The sequence below is a fragment of the Myxocyprinus asiaticus genome, chromosome 37 (genome assembly GCF_019703515.2).
Source record: "Myxocyprinus asiaticus isolate MX2 ecotype Aquarium Trade chromosome 37, UBuf_Myxa_2, whole genome shotgun sequence".
NCBI lineage: Eukaryota > Metazoa > Chordata > Actinopteri > Cypriniformes > Catostomidae > Myxocyprinus > Myxocyprinus asiaticus.
This window is the reverse complement of record NC_059380.1, coordinates 14,955,415-14,973,454: the sequence shown is the minus strand read 5'-3', so window position 1 is coordinate 14,973,454 and position 18,040 is coordinate 14,955,415. Positions and strand designations below refer to the sequence as shown.

At 36.2% G+C, this 18,040-nt stretch overlaps 1 protein-coding gene across 7 annotated transcripts in view; it reads right to left on the bottom strand.

Annotated features, from left to right (window-relative positions):
• LOC127428065 (F-box-like/WD repeat-containing protein TBL1XR1) overlaps positions 1 to 18,040 on the bottom strand; it is a 108,627-nt gene that overhangs the window by 30,024 nt on the left and 60,563 nt on the right. For all 7 annotated transcript variants that reach the window (XM_051676116.1, XM_051676114.1, XM_051676117.1 and 4 more), the window contains one exon: positions 6,386 to 6,451. In XM_051676116.1, coding sequence (XP_051532076.1) covers positions 6,386 to 6,451 — 66 coding nt within the window. The remainder of the gene's footprint in view (positions 1 to 6,385; positions 6,452 to 18,040) is intronic.

Sequence of the window (18,040 nt, the reverse complement as noted above, 5' to 3'; positions counted from 1 at the left end):
AATGAACTGTGACTGGTCGTTTACATGCCTCAGTCGCTTCACAATGCGGAAAATGTATTGACTGATGCCGATAATTAAAAAATTCTGAATATTGGCTGATTTATCTGCCTAAACAATATATCAGCCGACCACTGTTTTATAGGACTTTTTATAGGATTATTTTTGTCATTTATTTTCACAGGAAGATTATTAGGGATGTGCGCTACGACTAATCTGACTGTCGTTTAAATGGAAGTTTTGTAACCGACTAGTCGACTAGTCTAAAGAGAAACCAACCTTCAGAAAACAGTAAAAAAAAAAAGAAAGAAAAAAGTGTTTATTCGACCCATTTAAAATACTTAACCTATTCCAAATCCGATGCTAAATTCCACTGAAAAGGGGCATTTATCTGCGACGTGCTCGCCTTGAATTATGATCATTGTACATTAAATATAGAACATGACATGCATTCACAACATTAGCGAATATTTAACAGACATATTTATTGAAAACAATTGAACGAATAGTGCAGGATCAATGGAACAACCATTAAAAGCCTGTTCTAAACAGAAATAACCAAGTAAAAGTTACTTAACATATTAAAACAGTCAGGACATTGTTGAAAATAATTAACAGATAGACAGCTGTTCATTAAAGAACGTCATCCAACAGTTACAGTTAGTAAAAAAATAAAATAAAAATAGCTATAGGATAGAAAAAATAGGCCTGTGATGTTGCCTACAATAAACCTAATGTATTCTAAACATGACGTGCACACAGAATAAAAGAGAGTTTAACCCGTTAAGCAGTCGGCACCTCGTTGAAAATAGCCTTCTTAATCAGCAGATTAAAAAATGGCATACCTAGCCTAAAACAGTTATTTTCTAGGTTACTTACTCAAAAGCATAATTTATTTGATGAGCAAAATTAACCCGTCAACATGGTCTGGTGAAAAGCCCGATCAGCGGAAAAATAACATACAAGCAAGCACAGATTTAAAGAAGACTCAAATGTGAAAACATCACACTTTCAAACATTTGGATAGCTGATTCCCGCACCACCGAAGTGATTTCATTACTTTTTGCTGAGTTTGCTTGTCTAGCGAGAGGACATTTTCCTGCGCACGCCGCGGGTGAGAGAGGGAAGCACGCTCAGCCTTTGGTGAAATTAAACTCTGTATCTGCTCCAGATATCCTCTTTTTTTAAAATAATATTTGTATTATTAATTCTATTTAAAATATGTAACATTAATATGACAGTAATTTAAGTGCAGCCTCTGTAAAAACATAAAGCCGAACGTAAATGTGTAAAAATTATTATCAGTTTAATGGGGGGAAATATAAACCGACTAGTAATTCCAGTGCCGACTAGCAGCATCAGAACCGTTTAGTCGACTAGTCGACTAGCCTCGCACATCCCTAAAGATTATACACTCACTGAGCATTTTATTAGGAACACCTTTTGACCTTCATATTCATGTGATTATCTAATCAGCCAATCATGTGGCAGCAGTGCAGTGCATAAAATCTTGCAGATGAGGGTCAGGAGCTTCAGTTAATGTTCAACCATCAGAATGGGGGAAAAAATTTGATCTCAGTGATTGACCGTTCGACCATATTTTTCCCCAAAATTTCCTATAAAAACAAAGTTGGACTGGGCTTGTCAGTTTTATCAATAGCCAATTTAGTTCACGTTAAAGCCATGAACAATGAATTGCTGAATTATTATTTATAGTATATATTGTATATATGTGTATATATATATATATATATATATATATATATATATATATATATATATATATATATATATATATATATATATATATATATACACACACACACATACACACACACACACACACACACACACAAACACAAACACACACACTGTATATACTTTCAACAAAGTCATTCTGCAAGTTCTTTAAAAGGACAAACCTTGAGTCGGGACACAGTGAGGTTTAAAGCCACCTGCATTTTCTACATAAGTGGTCAAGCATGGTTTGAAATATCAGCAATCCTTGAAAATGTTATGTATCTAAACGTTATTAGGACTATGTTTGGAGGAATGACAATAAAACATTAAATCTAGGGGTCAACTTTTGTTAAAGAACACACCACAGGCAAACTTTGGCTTTACTATTTAAAACACATAACAAAAAAGTTAATGAGTGATGTAACAGGATGAAATTACTAAGACAAATAAGGTTATATGCACAAGTGGCATTGTTTGTGGGTGAGCATGGCTGTCACTTTTCTGTCTGAGGTAGCTTATCAGAGCATTTCTGAAATCAAACGTTGACTCCCGCTCTTTCACACACACATCAACGATTTTATATTTGGTGCACAGGTGGGAGAAAGCTTGGGGGAAGAGCCATCGCATTGCTCCACACTGGTTTGGGGGGGTTATTGGGAGGTAACATGAGGACAAGCCCTAAACTGCCTGGATTCCTGGAGGACCACTGAGTTTGGGCAATATTTGTATTTTTATTTAACTGGGAAGCTGTTAAGCGAGTGATTTGTCACTGAAATAAGCAAATGTCATTTGAAAATAAAATTTTAAATATACTAGCTTTTCAAGAACCAGTAAGAGTTGGAAAAATGATCTTTCTAGACATATGCACTCTGTGACTCTTAATTACTGTAACTCCACAGTCACCAAAATAAATAAAGTCTTCTGCATCTTGTTTTGCATCTATTTGAAGAACAGGTCATGGTTTTACTGTCCTTTAGAGTGAATAAACCAGAGGGCTGGTTTTGTGTTAAAGAGACAGTCGTGCTGGGGATGTTTAATGAACTCATTTACCTCTGTTAAGGAGTGACACTAAATGTGGTCTGATTGCCTGCAACTACAGAGATAAACGGTGAGCAAGCCAGTTGAAGACCACCCTCCATATCTACACAGCGTATTTATAGTATGAATCACTAAATTCAAATCCAGATTGGACCAAATGTGCTTATGTTTATAACAATGGACAAAACATTGTGAGCTAATTGAACAGAGGAATCCAATGTGCAATAAGTAAGGAGTGGATCTCACAAAACCCGTCAAGCACATTTCTGGGTCACAAAGTACCCCCCTCAAAATTATATTTAGCTTAAAAGAAAATAAAGCTTAATTTTAGGACAAATTAGATGTTTTGCATTGTGAGTTTTGCATTATTATCATGACATTAAAAACACCCTCCCCTAATTTTCATTACAACGTAATTCCTATTACAGTATTTTAATGCAGAAAAAAACTATATTATTTACATATTATTTAATTTAAAATCATAGCATTTGTTGTACTTTTACTTGTTAATTTATGCTAATTTAATTAGGCAATAAACCGTATACAATTCCTGTAATACACCAACAAGAATCATTAAGAATAATGGAGAAATAAAAAGTAAAACATCTGGATGCATTACAGATTTCTGTATGCTAAGCTGTCATGAAAATCTGAATGATCTCTTTTATTTTTAAAATTAAAATGATTAAAAGATTATGAGCAGGGAGAAAACAGTTTGACAATAACCCCTGTGCTTTTTTCTTTCTTTTTTTTTTTCTTTTTTTTTTGGCCTACCTAAATATAAATTGTAAAACACCACCAGAAAGCTCAGATATCCAGATAAACCAGCATGACAAAATTGGAGAGTGAGTGATAACTGGCCAGGCAAATAAAATAACCCAGGGTTGCTGCAGAGTTTTTAAAACCAAATTTAAGGCTTTTTAAGACCTTTTTTAAGACCCGAACAAATAAAATGAATATCGTATCCCAATACCAAAACAAACCAACACAATCTCAACATAAATCATGTATCACAGACTCTTACTTAAACAGGCAGGGGGCACACATTCAACATGGTCTTGACATTGCTTATCAGTAAAACAGGGTAGGCTATATGCAAGTTTAAAATACTCAAGATATGTTTTCTACATTTATTTTGCATTAAAATTGGTTTAAGTATCATTATATAAATAGATACAAATTAGAGGTTGACTGATATTGGATTGTGCCGATTCAATAATGTGTTGAAAATAAGCCAGTTAATCTGCTAATAGTTTTTTTTTTTTTAATTGGTAGCCTTTAGTCTTTTCTTCCTGTGATGGGGAGGGTCAGACAGAGGCTACAAGAGATTTGATTCATACTGGGGAACTTTTATTTTTAAAGGCACATTAACTTTGAAATACACCAGGGACTCTTATTTTGAAATGCTTGCGCTTCACTACTTCCAGCTGCTCATTCAAATAGATAAGAGATATAAAATGTGCACTCCTACAATAATCTACAATGTATTACAATATAAACAATTAAAAGTAAACATTGTCACATTTTATCAACACTATATCATCATCATCAACAGCTGATCTTTAGTTTTTTTTTTTCATAAAATGTTCAATATGGCTTAATGATTGCAAACTGCTCTGCAACAGCTGGAAATACTCACAAGCCCCCGCGTGCTTGGAGAAAATACAAGTCACGTTTTCACTTTGAAGGATGCAGCGCATGCATTTATTTAATTAAATCATATTCTTTCGAAGTTTGATAATCACATTAGGTCATAACACGATTCCTGTCTTTCCCCGCCCCCAAATTTAAGACCTCTTTAAATAAAAATTAAGACTTTTGTTGTATCACTTAAGATATTTAAGACTTTTTATGACCTTACATTTTGAAAAACTGAATTTAAGACATTAAGACTTTTTAAGAATCCGCGGGAACGCTGTAAATATCCTGCCTGCTGGAGCTTGGAGCAAGCCTATAATCAATACCAAATTAGTTTAACCACCCCCAGTCAGCTCTTATTGCACATACGAGAGTTCTTAACGGTAGGTGAACCGAGTGCACTGAGAGCATTTCCAGGAATTCATCATAACGCAACAGAGAAGAGAAATTACTAATGAGTAACATATCCAAAGTCTGTTGAGACCCAGTTAAAAATGGGCAGATTGTTATCTACAGTGATAGAAGAACTACACAACTATAGATATATCCACTTTGGCCTGATTCTCTTGTTGGAAAGAGTTGCACCAAATTTTTTTTTTTTTACATATGTAGACTCTAGAATGGGCTCTGTGGGACAGAAATTGCCTAAAGGTCTACTGGAAGATGATCTCGCTCAAGCTGTTCAGCAGGGTTACATCATATCACCACCTGCCAAAATCAGTTACTATGGATAGAACCACAGCTCATTCATTATTCTGATCTGAGTGCATTAGTGTTAGTGATTATAATAAGCAGCTTTTGTTTGTTCTAAATCGCAACAGTGACCGATAAAGGCAACTCAAGATAAAATAGTGAACTTTGGCCCATTATAAAAAGCAGACTGTTGAATTTACTATTTACATGGCAGGCATCATCCACTTGTGTTCTGATGATGGTCTTGTGCAGAAGATTTTTGCTGCCTTCAAATCACGTCAGAATGATTGTACTTACAAGATGAGTATATTAACAGCACATCAATTCCTTTGATTCCTGATTTCCAAGTTGGGGCGTATCTAATCCAGAAACATACAGGATTCTTGAATAATTGTTTTTATCATAAATGTTTACTGTTTGTACAGTTGATGAAAAGCAGCTTCAAAAGCTTGCCAGTAAAAACAAAACTAATTCAGCCAGTTTATGAGGTGACAGGCTTGCATGGCCAAACTACATTGCACATACATTTTCTGTGGTTGCATTCAAATTATGTGTTTATTGTGGATCAAACATTTTTTAAAAACTACGTTATTGAACATGGAATACAAAATAAACCCTTTGTAAAATATCACAAAATACGATAATAAAAAAAATTGCATTGGTTTTAAAATTTGCCGATGCATTGTAATATTTATTTGTACGATCACAAAATCAATTCTTAAATCCCAAGATCGATCTTTTACTCTATGCGCAATCCTCCACTACAATGTGAGGAAATCGTATTTCCAAATTTCGAGTTATGAAACTAAAATTTAAATATTTGTCAACTGGCTGGTAAATGTTGGTATTTCATTCACCAGTGATCACCTAACTCGTGTTGCATATAGGCCGGCACCGTAACAATGCGTTATGTAGCGCAAAATCCTAAAGTCTCTAAAAACAACAAAAATGTAATACGTCTCCAGCATGAAGAATTGACAAGAAAATGACTAAGGATCTAATACTTCAACATACTCATAAGCCATTATTTCATTAATTTATTTATGTGTTAAAGGGGATTTCATTACAAGGTGTAAAGAAAAACAACAACCTAGAACTGCTGTAAACATTCTGTGTATATACAGCAGAGAACACTCCGTCCGGCATATTTGTTTCAAACAGTCTCCGAAAAAGCTGTGAAATTTCCATGTCAAAATCACAGAGCCCTGCTAAAATAGATTTACCATTTTCCTTAAGAGGAAAAAAAGCCATCTTAGTACCAACATGCATTTATACTCACCACACTATCAGCTCTATTTCCGCAAGGCAAACGCTTTTCAAGAATCCAACCAAAGTGTCTCAGCACCTGCAAGAACATAAAAAAGGGATGAATGAAGCAGAAATTGTCAAGCACCTGGACTTGTTGAAAGTCACCTGCAATGCACACCCAAATTAAACCAACTGATAAGATTTTTGTTTTGTTTTACAATAAACAAAAGTTCATTGAGTACATAAAAAAAAATTCATGTTCAAAACCCAGTCATTGTCTTACCTTGATTCACTATGGTAAGCCTACAATAATGATTTGTATTTAGAGCTGTTGGGTCGGATTTGGGGCGAAATCAGATTACGTCAGTCGTCCTTGCGAGTTTACGTTATGACTGTAAGCTCAGAAAGAATGACTGGCTCAGAAAAATGACTGAAAGAATGAGTGTCGGAAGCTATGGTGGTTCATTCACTCGCAGTTCAGGACAGCAGCGGCAGGACATCAGTCTCCTAATGGATGTGTGGCAAAGTTGTTTTCTTGCTAAAATGCTTGGATAAGTTTTCTGGTATAGGGCTGTTGAAGCTTGAATTGGTTGTCACGCTTTAATGAATTGAACATTACTCATGTGTTTAGTAGGGGTGTAACAGTTCTCAGAAAAAAACGAACCGTACGGTTTGCCATCCACGGTTCGGTAAGAATTGGCACCGTGGTTCACCACAAGTTTATTGACGCATCTGGAGCACAAGGTTTTGCAAAGAAAATAAAGTGGCAAATAGACACACAGTTACAACCTCCGCTAATGCACCTGAATGGATCTGTAGATGGATACGCTCTGCCTGTGTTTCACGTGAGTCAACTTGATGGCATCACTGTTCTGCAAGTGTTGTATGTAGTTGAAAATTGCAAGTGGAGAAAACAAGCCGCTGATAGAGAAGCCCCCTGTGTTATTCAGGTCTCCTGTCTGGAAACATTTTCTTTTTGCAGTCAACTACAACAACAATGGTCAAAAAAACATTTACAAAACAAGCAGTTTGCAGACATCACTCAACGAGAGTGCTGTATACTGGTAATTACGCCGAAATCATAGAACCGCAGATGACACTGCACACACTCCCTTTCGTTTTTAAGCAGGCACTCAGTGCTAATTTGGACAGGCATAAAACAATAACTAAAGCAATTGAGGTGTTCATTGCCAATGCTATGTTTCTCTACTCCGCTGATGAAGATTTCCACGTATGATTAAAACATTTGAGCCGCATCACAACATCCCTCGTATCCATTTTAACAGCAAAGTTCCTTCTATAGTGATGTACAGCTTCCGAATATTGAATATATAGAGTTTGAAATGCATTTTATTTCTATGCATGTAGCGTAATAGTGCAGGTATTAAGTTAAAATGTTGATTTAGTAATTAGAGAAAAGGTTTTTTTTAGTTAAAGACCCTAACGAAAATTGACCATGGTTTTACTATAGTAATATTGTAGTAACCATGACTGCTGTCACCATGGTTGGTAAATCATGGTTTTGATACAATTAACCATGTTTTTACAACAGTAATACTGTAGTTTCCATACAGTAACCATGATTAATTACACTGTATATTGTAAACATGACAGTAACCATGTTGATTTTGTGGTTACTATGTTTTTACTACAAATACCATAGTTAAACTACTGTAAAACAACGACAAACCTGGGCAAACCTGTTGAAGTGTTTGTTAACAATAGAGTATTCTTACTTTGGATTTGGCAGTAATATTTTTATTTTTAATTATTTTTTAACATGGCAAATACCGAACCGTACTGAAACAGTGACCCTAAAACCGTGATACAAACCGAACCATGAGAAATTTGAACCGTTACACCAGTGTTTAACAATCACAATGTTTTTATAAGTGTCTTTTTTTTCTAGTGAAGTTACTGTAACAGGTTTACTAATATTCATGACTTCTGAGTATTTTATAAATGTGCTGCAGTTTCAAGATTCCCTAAGTGTGTGTCCCTAAGTATATGCGCCACTGTTTTCTTATTTCTTTTACCCCAGTCACAGAAATGCACAAGTTGTTGTCACTTTCCATTCACCTTTTATCAGATAGTCTGTTTAAATAGAGTTGACCATTTAAAATTGCATCTAAAAGCCACTATAGGTACAAGTTGGTTCCCCATGAAAGTGTCCTCATCTGAAGTTGTTTATAATGTACCAATTTCATAGCACAGTAATGGACATTAATTTGTTTAGCGTGTAACCATCTCTCTAATATAATTTGAATGCCAAAGAAACGATTAAAGAAACTGTTAATTATTGTAATTGTAATTGCATATCTCTGAATATCATTTTCATGTTTAATAAAGTAGATTTTATCCCCATAATTACTGAATCTTCATTTTGTGTTTTTAAATTACAGTCTTATTGTTTGCATTGCATAGATCTACTATTGTAGTATTATGGTTCACTTCCACTGTCCACTTAGGCTGAGGTTGTAATATACAAATAATTGTCTTCAACTGAACTTACATGACCCATTTCACGAGTTTCACTTCTTAAATTGATATGTATAGTAATACAAACATTCAATGTGTAGTGGATAAAATACTTGAATAATTATATTAAAATATGGAAATAAGTGAGTTGTATATCTTCCTCAAAGCAAGTAACATCTTGGTTATAAATGTTTAAACAAATAACAATATAAATTAGGGATGTGCATAACAACTAATTTCACTAACGTTTAAATGAAAATGGAGTCGACTAGTCTATAAAGAAAGAAACCTTCAGAAAAGTTAAAAAAAAAAATGGTTTATGCGACCCATCTAAAATATTAAGTCTATTCCAAACAGGGCTGTCAAATTAAATTTTGAAATTCAAATATTTGTCGAATTCAAAAACCTCAGGCTCTGGAGACATTCGAAGACACTTGCGTGCTCAAGCTGACTCCCCTGACCAGACCTCAAGCCAGGGAGCCGATTTGGCCAGAGAAGTGAGGGAAATTCGGCGAGAATTGTTGAACATGTCAGCAATGCTGACGAAGGTCGTAGTTGACTTGGAAGATCTTGCTGTAATACATTGATCGATCACTGCCATGGAGACGAAATTCACTGAGGTGGTCACAGGAGTGGGGATGTCGATAAATGGATCAATTATCTGGAGTTATCGGAGAGTGAACTAGCTGCTAATCCACTAGCGACCAAGGTGGATTTGGAGCGCATCTGAGAGAAATTGGAGGACTTTGAGAACCGTTACTGCCAGAATAATGTCCAAATCATCAGAATTCCTGAAGCCGAAGAGGGTCAGAATATGGTGAAATTCCTGGACGGGCTTTTTTCGAATCTGCTTGACATAACAGGCCATAAGCTGGAAATCAAGTGAGCTCATAGGGTTCTGGCTCGGCGATCCACTGAGGGAGACAGGCCCCGATCAATTCTGGCCAAATTTCCGAGATCATCCGATAAAGATCTCGTGTTGAGCGAGGCGAGGAGTAAAGGAAGGCTTTTTCGGAAGAACCACAGCATTTTCTTGTTCCCAGACTTTGCGAATTCGACAAAAGAGAGAAACATGATCGATTCAAGGAATGCAAGAAACTTTTACATCAACGGAAGTTTGTTTTTGCACTGATGTTCCCGGCCAAATTGAGAATAGATGCTAAGGATGGCCGCCAATCATTTACATGTCCCCAGTAAGCGATGTCCTTCATGAAGTCAATGGTCTGAGTAAGTTATTTTGTGGTACTCACGTTGTAGCCGAATGGACCAACTCACTGAACATTCACTTGACTGTTCGAGGAACTGAGAGACGTTTTTGTTTCTTTTTGTGCTGGTTCTGGCTGGAATTTGTTTTGTGAAGTAACACTCCTTCAGGACTGTTGAGTGGATGAATATGCACGTTCTTTGTGCTTATGCCTCCTATTGGCTGGAGTTTGTTTCGTGGAGTATTTCTTGAAGACATTGGAGTGATTAGGTCATTTGTTGCACTCATGTTGCAGCCGAATGGGCCGGCTCACTGAACATTAGTTTGATTGTCCGAGGAAACTGAGTGCCCCTTTTGTGGGTTTTTTTTTTGGTGCTGGTTCTGCCTAGCGGCTGGAATTTGTTTAGTGGAATAATAACACCTTTGGGACAGTTATGTGGATTAATCTACATGTTCTTTGTGTTTATTCCGCCTATTGGCTGGAGTTTCTTTTATAGATTATCTGTTATGTAACTGTCTCACAAAATTTGTATAGAAACACTGGACTTGAGCAATCCGACGGCAAAGTTGTCGCGGAATGTGAATGGGTTGAGGCACCCCATAAAAAGAAGGAAGGCTATTTCCCTTCTTAAGCATAAGAAATATGATATAGTGTTTCTTCAGGAAACGCATCTTTCCCCACAGGAAGCTGAAAAATTTGGGAAGATATGGGGTGGACATGTTTTCTTTAGTGTTGGCTCAAGTAAGAGCAGGGGAGTCATTACACTGATAAGAAAGCATCTACAATTCAAATGTCTCAAACAGATTAAAGATAAATTAGGAAGAGTCATTGTTTTAGCAGAAATTCATGGGCAAAGTCTTATTTTGGCTAATATTTACGCACCTAATGTTGATGAGCAGGGCTTTTTTATAGATCTTGAAGGGATGTTGCATGCTGCTGGCACCCCTCATGATATGATATTGGGAGGAGACTTTAATCTTTTGATGGACTCAGTCCTTGATCACAGTGAAGCAAAAGTGTGTAAGCCCCCTAGAGCAACATTGACGCTTCACAGGATGTGTAAAAATCTTGGTCTTACAGATATTTGGAGACTTCTGAACCCATCTGGTAGGGACTATAAAAAAATGTCATCAGTCCATAAGATTTACTCTAAAATAGATTATTTAAAAAAAATGTTTTTTTAATCTAAGTCCCTCATTTCATCTGTTGTTGATTGCTCAGTTGGAAACATTTTAGTCTCAGATCACACCCTGGTGAGTTTAGATGTGTTGCCACATATGGAGAAAAGGAAATCATATAGTTGGCACCTTAATGTATCCCTTTTACAAAATCCTGAATTCCAACAAATGTTAAAGGCTGAAATCAGTGTTTATATGGAGACCAACTGGTCCTCTGTATCCTCTGTGGCCGTGGCTTGGGAGGCAATTTAGGCAGTTCTTAGGGGCCGGATCATACAGTATGCCTCATTCACCAAAAAATCCAAAGCACGAGAACTCATGGAGTTGAAAGGGAATATTAAAAGTGCCGAGACCGAGCTGAAGCGCCGAATGTTGTCTGATGGCCTCAAAGAATTGACCCGATTGAAATACAGATATAATACCATTTTGTTACGGAAGATGGAGTTTTGGCTATTCAGGGCAAGACAGTCATACTTTGAGTCGGGGGACAAGGCAGGAAAACTTCTGGCTAGATATATAAAACAGAGAGTCTTTTTCCCTCTGTGAAATCTGCTGGTGGTGAAATATATACCTCAGCCATTGATATTAATAATGCTTTTAAACAATTCTATCTTGATCTCTATAGTTCCACGTCACATATGAGATAACCTTGGAGGAGCTTGGCGAGGTAATTAAGGCCTTGCCTACAGGCAAGGCTCCGGGGCCAGATGGTTTTGCCGCTGAGTTTTTTAGATCTTATGCTACAGAATTTGCTCCACTTTTGTTAGAAGTTTATACAGAATCGATAAAGAATGGAAAGCATCTGCAGCTTCAACTTCTCTCAAGAGATTATGGGAGAAAGATTTAAACTTGGTATTGGAGGAAGGAGTGTGGTCTAGGATTCTAAAAAAAGTCTGTATCTAGAGATGCAATGGTGCACCTTATGCAATTCAAGATTTTACATTGATTCTATTGGACCCCCTCTAGATTGTATAGGTTTGGTCTTAAAGACACCCACCTTCTGGCGATGCCAATCAGAAGATGGTGACACAAACCATGTTTTTTGGTGGTGTGTTAAGATCCAAGAATTTTGGTTGAAGGTTCAGACTTTTGTGTGGCATATTGGGCATTCAAATTTCATTTTGCCCCAGACTCTGTATTTAGGCGATGGAGCGGTCATCAATATTGGGAATAAACACATAAAAAATTGGGTTCTAACCAGTGTTGATCACCAGACAAGTCTTTTTAGAGAGAGAGGTATAGTTATAAATGTGTGTGATTATTATATAATAAATCACACGTGCATTTTTTTTTTTTTTTTTTGCATATACTTGTGTGACCACAGGATTGTTTGTTGGGGGTCAGGGTGGGGTCAGGATTGGGAGGAGTAGTGGTGGGGATTAAATGTTGATTCTATGTATATATGTTTTGCTTTTATTTGTTTATTGTATGAATCAATAAAAATGTTAAATCACAAAGAAAAACAAATGGTAAACTGGATGGTTGCAAAAGCGTTCGGTGTGAACAGCCCCTTACAGTAGGTGGAGGTCTTTGGCCATTGCGTCTTGCTCTCTTATCAGCATTTCTCAGATTAAGCAATGGGTTTGTCTGTAAAGGAGTTCAAGTTGGAAATGTGTGTCTCAAGATCCTCGCGTTCTGTTTCATTCTGTTGTGTTCCGTCTGTTTGAACAGCCCCTGACCAGGGATCACGAGCCGCTTTACCACCGAGTTCAGCCAAATACCACTGTTATCTGGGAATAATTCTACCCTACATACTGCTTTAATTAATGAAAAACATTGTTGTATATCGCTGTTATTTTGAAGTTTGAGTCTGTGGTAGTATATACTGTGGCACCAGTGCAAGTGTAAAACCATGTTAACACAGAACTGTCTATTGAAGCATTTCCCCCCTCACTTTACTTTTGACTTAAAATTATAGAATATGAACCGACTAAAACTTTATTTTTATTTTATGCACTTTAGTTTAAAATTGAATGTTTTTTAACAGCCAGGAATGTTCTTTGCAATAAGAAAACACGGTACTGTATGGTTATATGTATTCAATCCTATTTAGACCATTTTTAAGGTAAAAATTCTAATTTAGTTTCTCTGCCCAATTGACAGCACTAATTCCAAATCCAACGCTAAATTCCATTGAAAAGAGGCATTTATCTGCAACGTGCTTGCCTTGCATTACGATCGTTCTAAATTGAATATAGAAAATGACACGCACTCACTGAATCAACATTACAAATACAGGCATGTTTACTGAAAGAAATTGAATGAATAGTGCAAGACCAATAGAGCAACCCTAATAGACTGTTCTATATGGAATTCACCAAGTAAAAGTTACTTGACATATTAAAACAGTCAGGACATTGTTGAATATAATGAATAGGTGAGCCAAATCTATGAGAGAGAAAAAATGTGCTGAAAAGTTATTGATCTATTTATGACAGCTGTTCGGTAAAGAACGTTAACCAATAACAGTTGCGATGTAGAAAAAAAAACTCAATAAACGTACAATAAACCTAATGTTTTATAAACATGACGTGCACACAGAATAAAAGATAGTTTAACACGTTAAGCAGTCGGCACCTCGTTGAAAATAGCCTTCTTAATCAGCAGATTAAAAAAAAATGGCATACCTAGACTAATACAGTAATTTTCTAGGCTACTTAAAAGCATACATTGTCTGGTGAAAGACGGGACTTGACTCAACTGAGGTGATTATCCTGCACTTGAAAAAGCCTGCTCAACTTACAAGCAGGCACAGATTTAAGGAAGACTCAAATGTGAAAACATCCATAGTGACTTTCAAGCCAAAGTTTCAGAAATCCCCTTCCCGCACCACCACCGAAGTGATTTCATGGCTAATTTGCTGAGTTTGCTTGTCTAGTGAGGGGACATTTTCCTGTGCGCGTAGTGAGTGAGAGGGGGAAGAATGTGAAGCCTGAGGTAAAATGAAACTATGAATCTGCTCCAGAAATCCTCTTTTTTTTTAATAATATTTGTATTATTAATTATATTTAAAATGTGTAACATTAAGATGACAGTAATTTTAGTGTAGCCTTTGTAAAAAATATAAAGCCAAATGTTGAACAGTTTAATGGAGGAAAATATTAACAGACTAGTAATTCCAGTGTCGACTTGCAGCATCAGAACTGTTTAGTCGACTAGTCTCGCACATCCCTAATATCAATAGCACGTTACGACTCCGGCTCTGCTGGTGAATATCTCAGAGACTCTGAGTGATCACAAGCAATGTCCAGGTAACCTCAAACCATGAGATTCAACTGCCAGAAAAGCAGTGCCAAATAACAATTCATGTAAAATGTTCCTCTGCAAATTGCTTGCAATTTTAGGTTTAAACCACACGTCGCTAGAGAGCCCGAAGTCCATTAGTGCAGCTTTAAAAATATGTTAATACTTAAGTCAATAGTTTTATATTGTACCATCCTTTTGATTTGATTAAGTCATTCACAATGCTTCAGAGGAAGAGTAGTTTCTTATGTAGAATAAGTACACAGAATAAGTACAGTCTTGCACCTTTGTTTATCCTGTACCTCTACACCACTTACAATTTTCTTGACAAAATACTAGAAAGATAGTTTTGCTTGAAACCCTCTGCACATGCTGCCTTGTTCATAAGGTGTTTAGAGGAAGGTTAAAAGCTTAACTGTTAAATATTATGCTACAATAGGTGGATTTCGCTAATGTCTGTATAGTGGTCACACATTTTGCAATTACAGGATCAGGGCACACCTACACCCCTGCAACTTAAATAGAGGTGCAACAGGTTTCATAACTGCCAGATAAAATGGAGTAAAAGCCTGTTTGCATTGTTTCATCCTACAGCGTTTATTGCTTTTTATTTGCACACATTTTAGGTTTATTTTATTTATTTTCAAATGGACCAACAGAATTTCAAATGAATAATTTAAATGTATGACATTGCAAATACAATAATAACCTTGTTTTTTTGTTTTTTAAGTTAAAAACTAATTAGCTGTGTTGATGATGAATAATTAAAATTTTGGCATCAAAAGTTATGAAGATCGCATTCACAGTCATTAAAGAGAACATATGAAATCCAACATAACTTAGTTTAAATGAAACAGCATTCATTGCCTTGATGAATGTTTCACCTTGTATTGAGAAACAAACTATACATTTATACAAAAAGTCCCTCTCATCTAGGGGTGGGCAATATGACCAAAATCTTACATCACGATAGAAGTCATTTTATATCACAATAACGATATATATCGCGATATAGCAATTTCTTTCTGAAAAACCAGAAAATAAAAATCGGTTAACATAATAAATACAAATATTGTAATGCCTATTTTGAGAAAATCTAGTCAGTGAAATAACTACTTCTAAAATGAAAACTACTTCCTTTATTTAATTTTATATTTATTTAGAACTTGACAAAGTTAAAAATAAACACTCAGTTTTAAATCAACCTTACTCAATTTCACTTTATGCTACATTTCAGTCTGATATGCTGTTGACCAATATTATTATAAACTTTCCTCAAGAAACTGAAGATCTTTTCAAAGCAAAGTAACAAAGAAAATGACATAATTATAGTAAAAAATACACAACTAAAATAACACGTCTTGCAGAAAATAAATGTGAAATATATTTATAAACAAAACAAAAAAATATTAAAAATGAAGGAATTAATGTGGAGCACATCTTTTGGCTTTCATAATATTCTTTAGCATGCTTTGTTTTAAAGTGTTAAAACAGATTTTGTGATTATTGTCATGCGACAGTTCGCAGATTAAATGTTTCAAATCTGTGTCAGTTTTTGTGAACCGGATGTCGCACCTGCTTTAATAACAAGCTCCCCTTCATTTTCTTAACTTTTCTTTTCATCACGTCAGTAAAAATCAATCAAATGAAGGAGACGTACAGATGTGCGGTGTAGTCAAGCACACCTCAGCATGTTAAAGAGATGATCCAGGTGTCTGGATCACAGTGACGTTGTCCCGGCAGAGTGTGTCAGTCAGATCACAGTGCACTTCTGCATCCTTCGCTGTAAAGCGCTCAGAACCGGCCCGCAAAATCAGAATAGCAAAGAATCAGCCACGAGCTTGTAGGCGTGTTTGCGCCATTGCCTGATCTGCATAATTCCTTTAGTGAATCTGCATTAAACCAGCGCGGGCTAATAACTTGCAAATGAATTCCCCGCTCAAGCCTGGTTTCAGTTTCATGTGAAGCGTGCCCACTAATAGATACGGTCACACTGTGCACATGGATTTTTACATATCGCGATATACACGATATAGCAAAATCTCTGTCGATCAACACTTTATATCATCACTACAATATATATATTGTTATATCGCCCAGCCCTAGTGTCAAAGAAAACGCACTGTCACATCACCAAAACATGGTGTCTGAAACATGGCCATCAGTTGAAACCTTGCCCTGCCACATACCAGCAGCTAAATCAAGCCTAGAAGTTAAAACAACAAATCATGTAGGGCAGTTTTCTCAGGCGCAGATTAAGCCTAGGTCTGGAACTAATTTCTGCATAAATGAATCATCATCTTTAGCTCACTAAAAGTGTAGTAACATTCTGAAGGAAGCATGTGTTAGTTTCCAAAGACGTGACCTGAAACACACATATAAGGCCTAACAGGGCTAAGTTACAGCTATTGGCAGGTTTCAGTGGTCTATTGTCTACAAAGGTTAAGCTTGAGCAGAGATACTTTGAAAGGGTGGAAACTACATCTTTCATGTAGTCAGCTCGCAGTACATCTCTCCCGGGTCTCTGAGACTTCTTTGTGCTATTGCACCTGCTGTGTCTCTCTGTGTTTCAGAGCAGTGCATGTTCCCATTAGCTCAGATTATTGGCCTGCATTTGCTTAAAAGAAGTCACAGGTGTCATTACGATGCTGGGCCAAAAAACACATTATCTATGAGCAAGGAGGCGGCCAAGATTTGTTAAAAATCAACTTGGGAATCAATTCAGTTTTGAATGAGTTTGAATGGCAGTTGGCGGGTGTTTTTTCATGTAGACTGGCAATTCATATACATTGGGGGAGGGACAATCCATTGAAGACATTTACATAACTCATTCTAAATTAAATGTTCGGTAAATTAACTAACTACCATTTGTGCTTTTAACTCGTGACCTATAAGCACTCATTTTCAGTTTGAAATGAGTGTATATTTTCAAAGAAACAATTAAATTCACAAGGTAAAACATCAAATAATGTGTTGTAGTGCTCTCATTATAGCACAGGGTGAAAATCATTTACTTTTATTAGCATTTTCCATACTGTGCCAACTTTTTCGCAATAGCATTTGTGAATTTTGAATTTTATTTTAACTTTCTAGCAGCAAACAGAACTGCAAAAATTATGTTTCCAAACAGGTATCCCAAATACTCCTACTGCCTCTGCCCCAATCAACCACTGTTCAAACAAACTGGTAGTCCTACCATAAACTCAACACCATTGCATGACCACTCAAACACACAGAGCAAACTTTTTTGTTTTGAAAGCACCACAGAGCCATAATGTTTACACTTTTTGGGAAGTTAACCTATGTATAGCTTACTTGTATAGTTGTCTTTACACAATAAATTGAGATTGAGAAAGTATTGTAACATTTAAAAATATTACACATTTCACCTATAATTACTATTCTAAAAGATTTCCGAATTGCTCTACATGGAGACTTAATATACAAATAATGGCAACCACATCAGGCTAAGTTACTATAAGAGAGAGGAAGAGAAATGATTATGGTAGGTTATCATGCTAACTACGGAATTAACACTGAAACATCTGTGTTGCACTTTTGACTCTAGAGCGGATCACCATG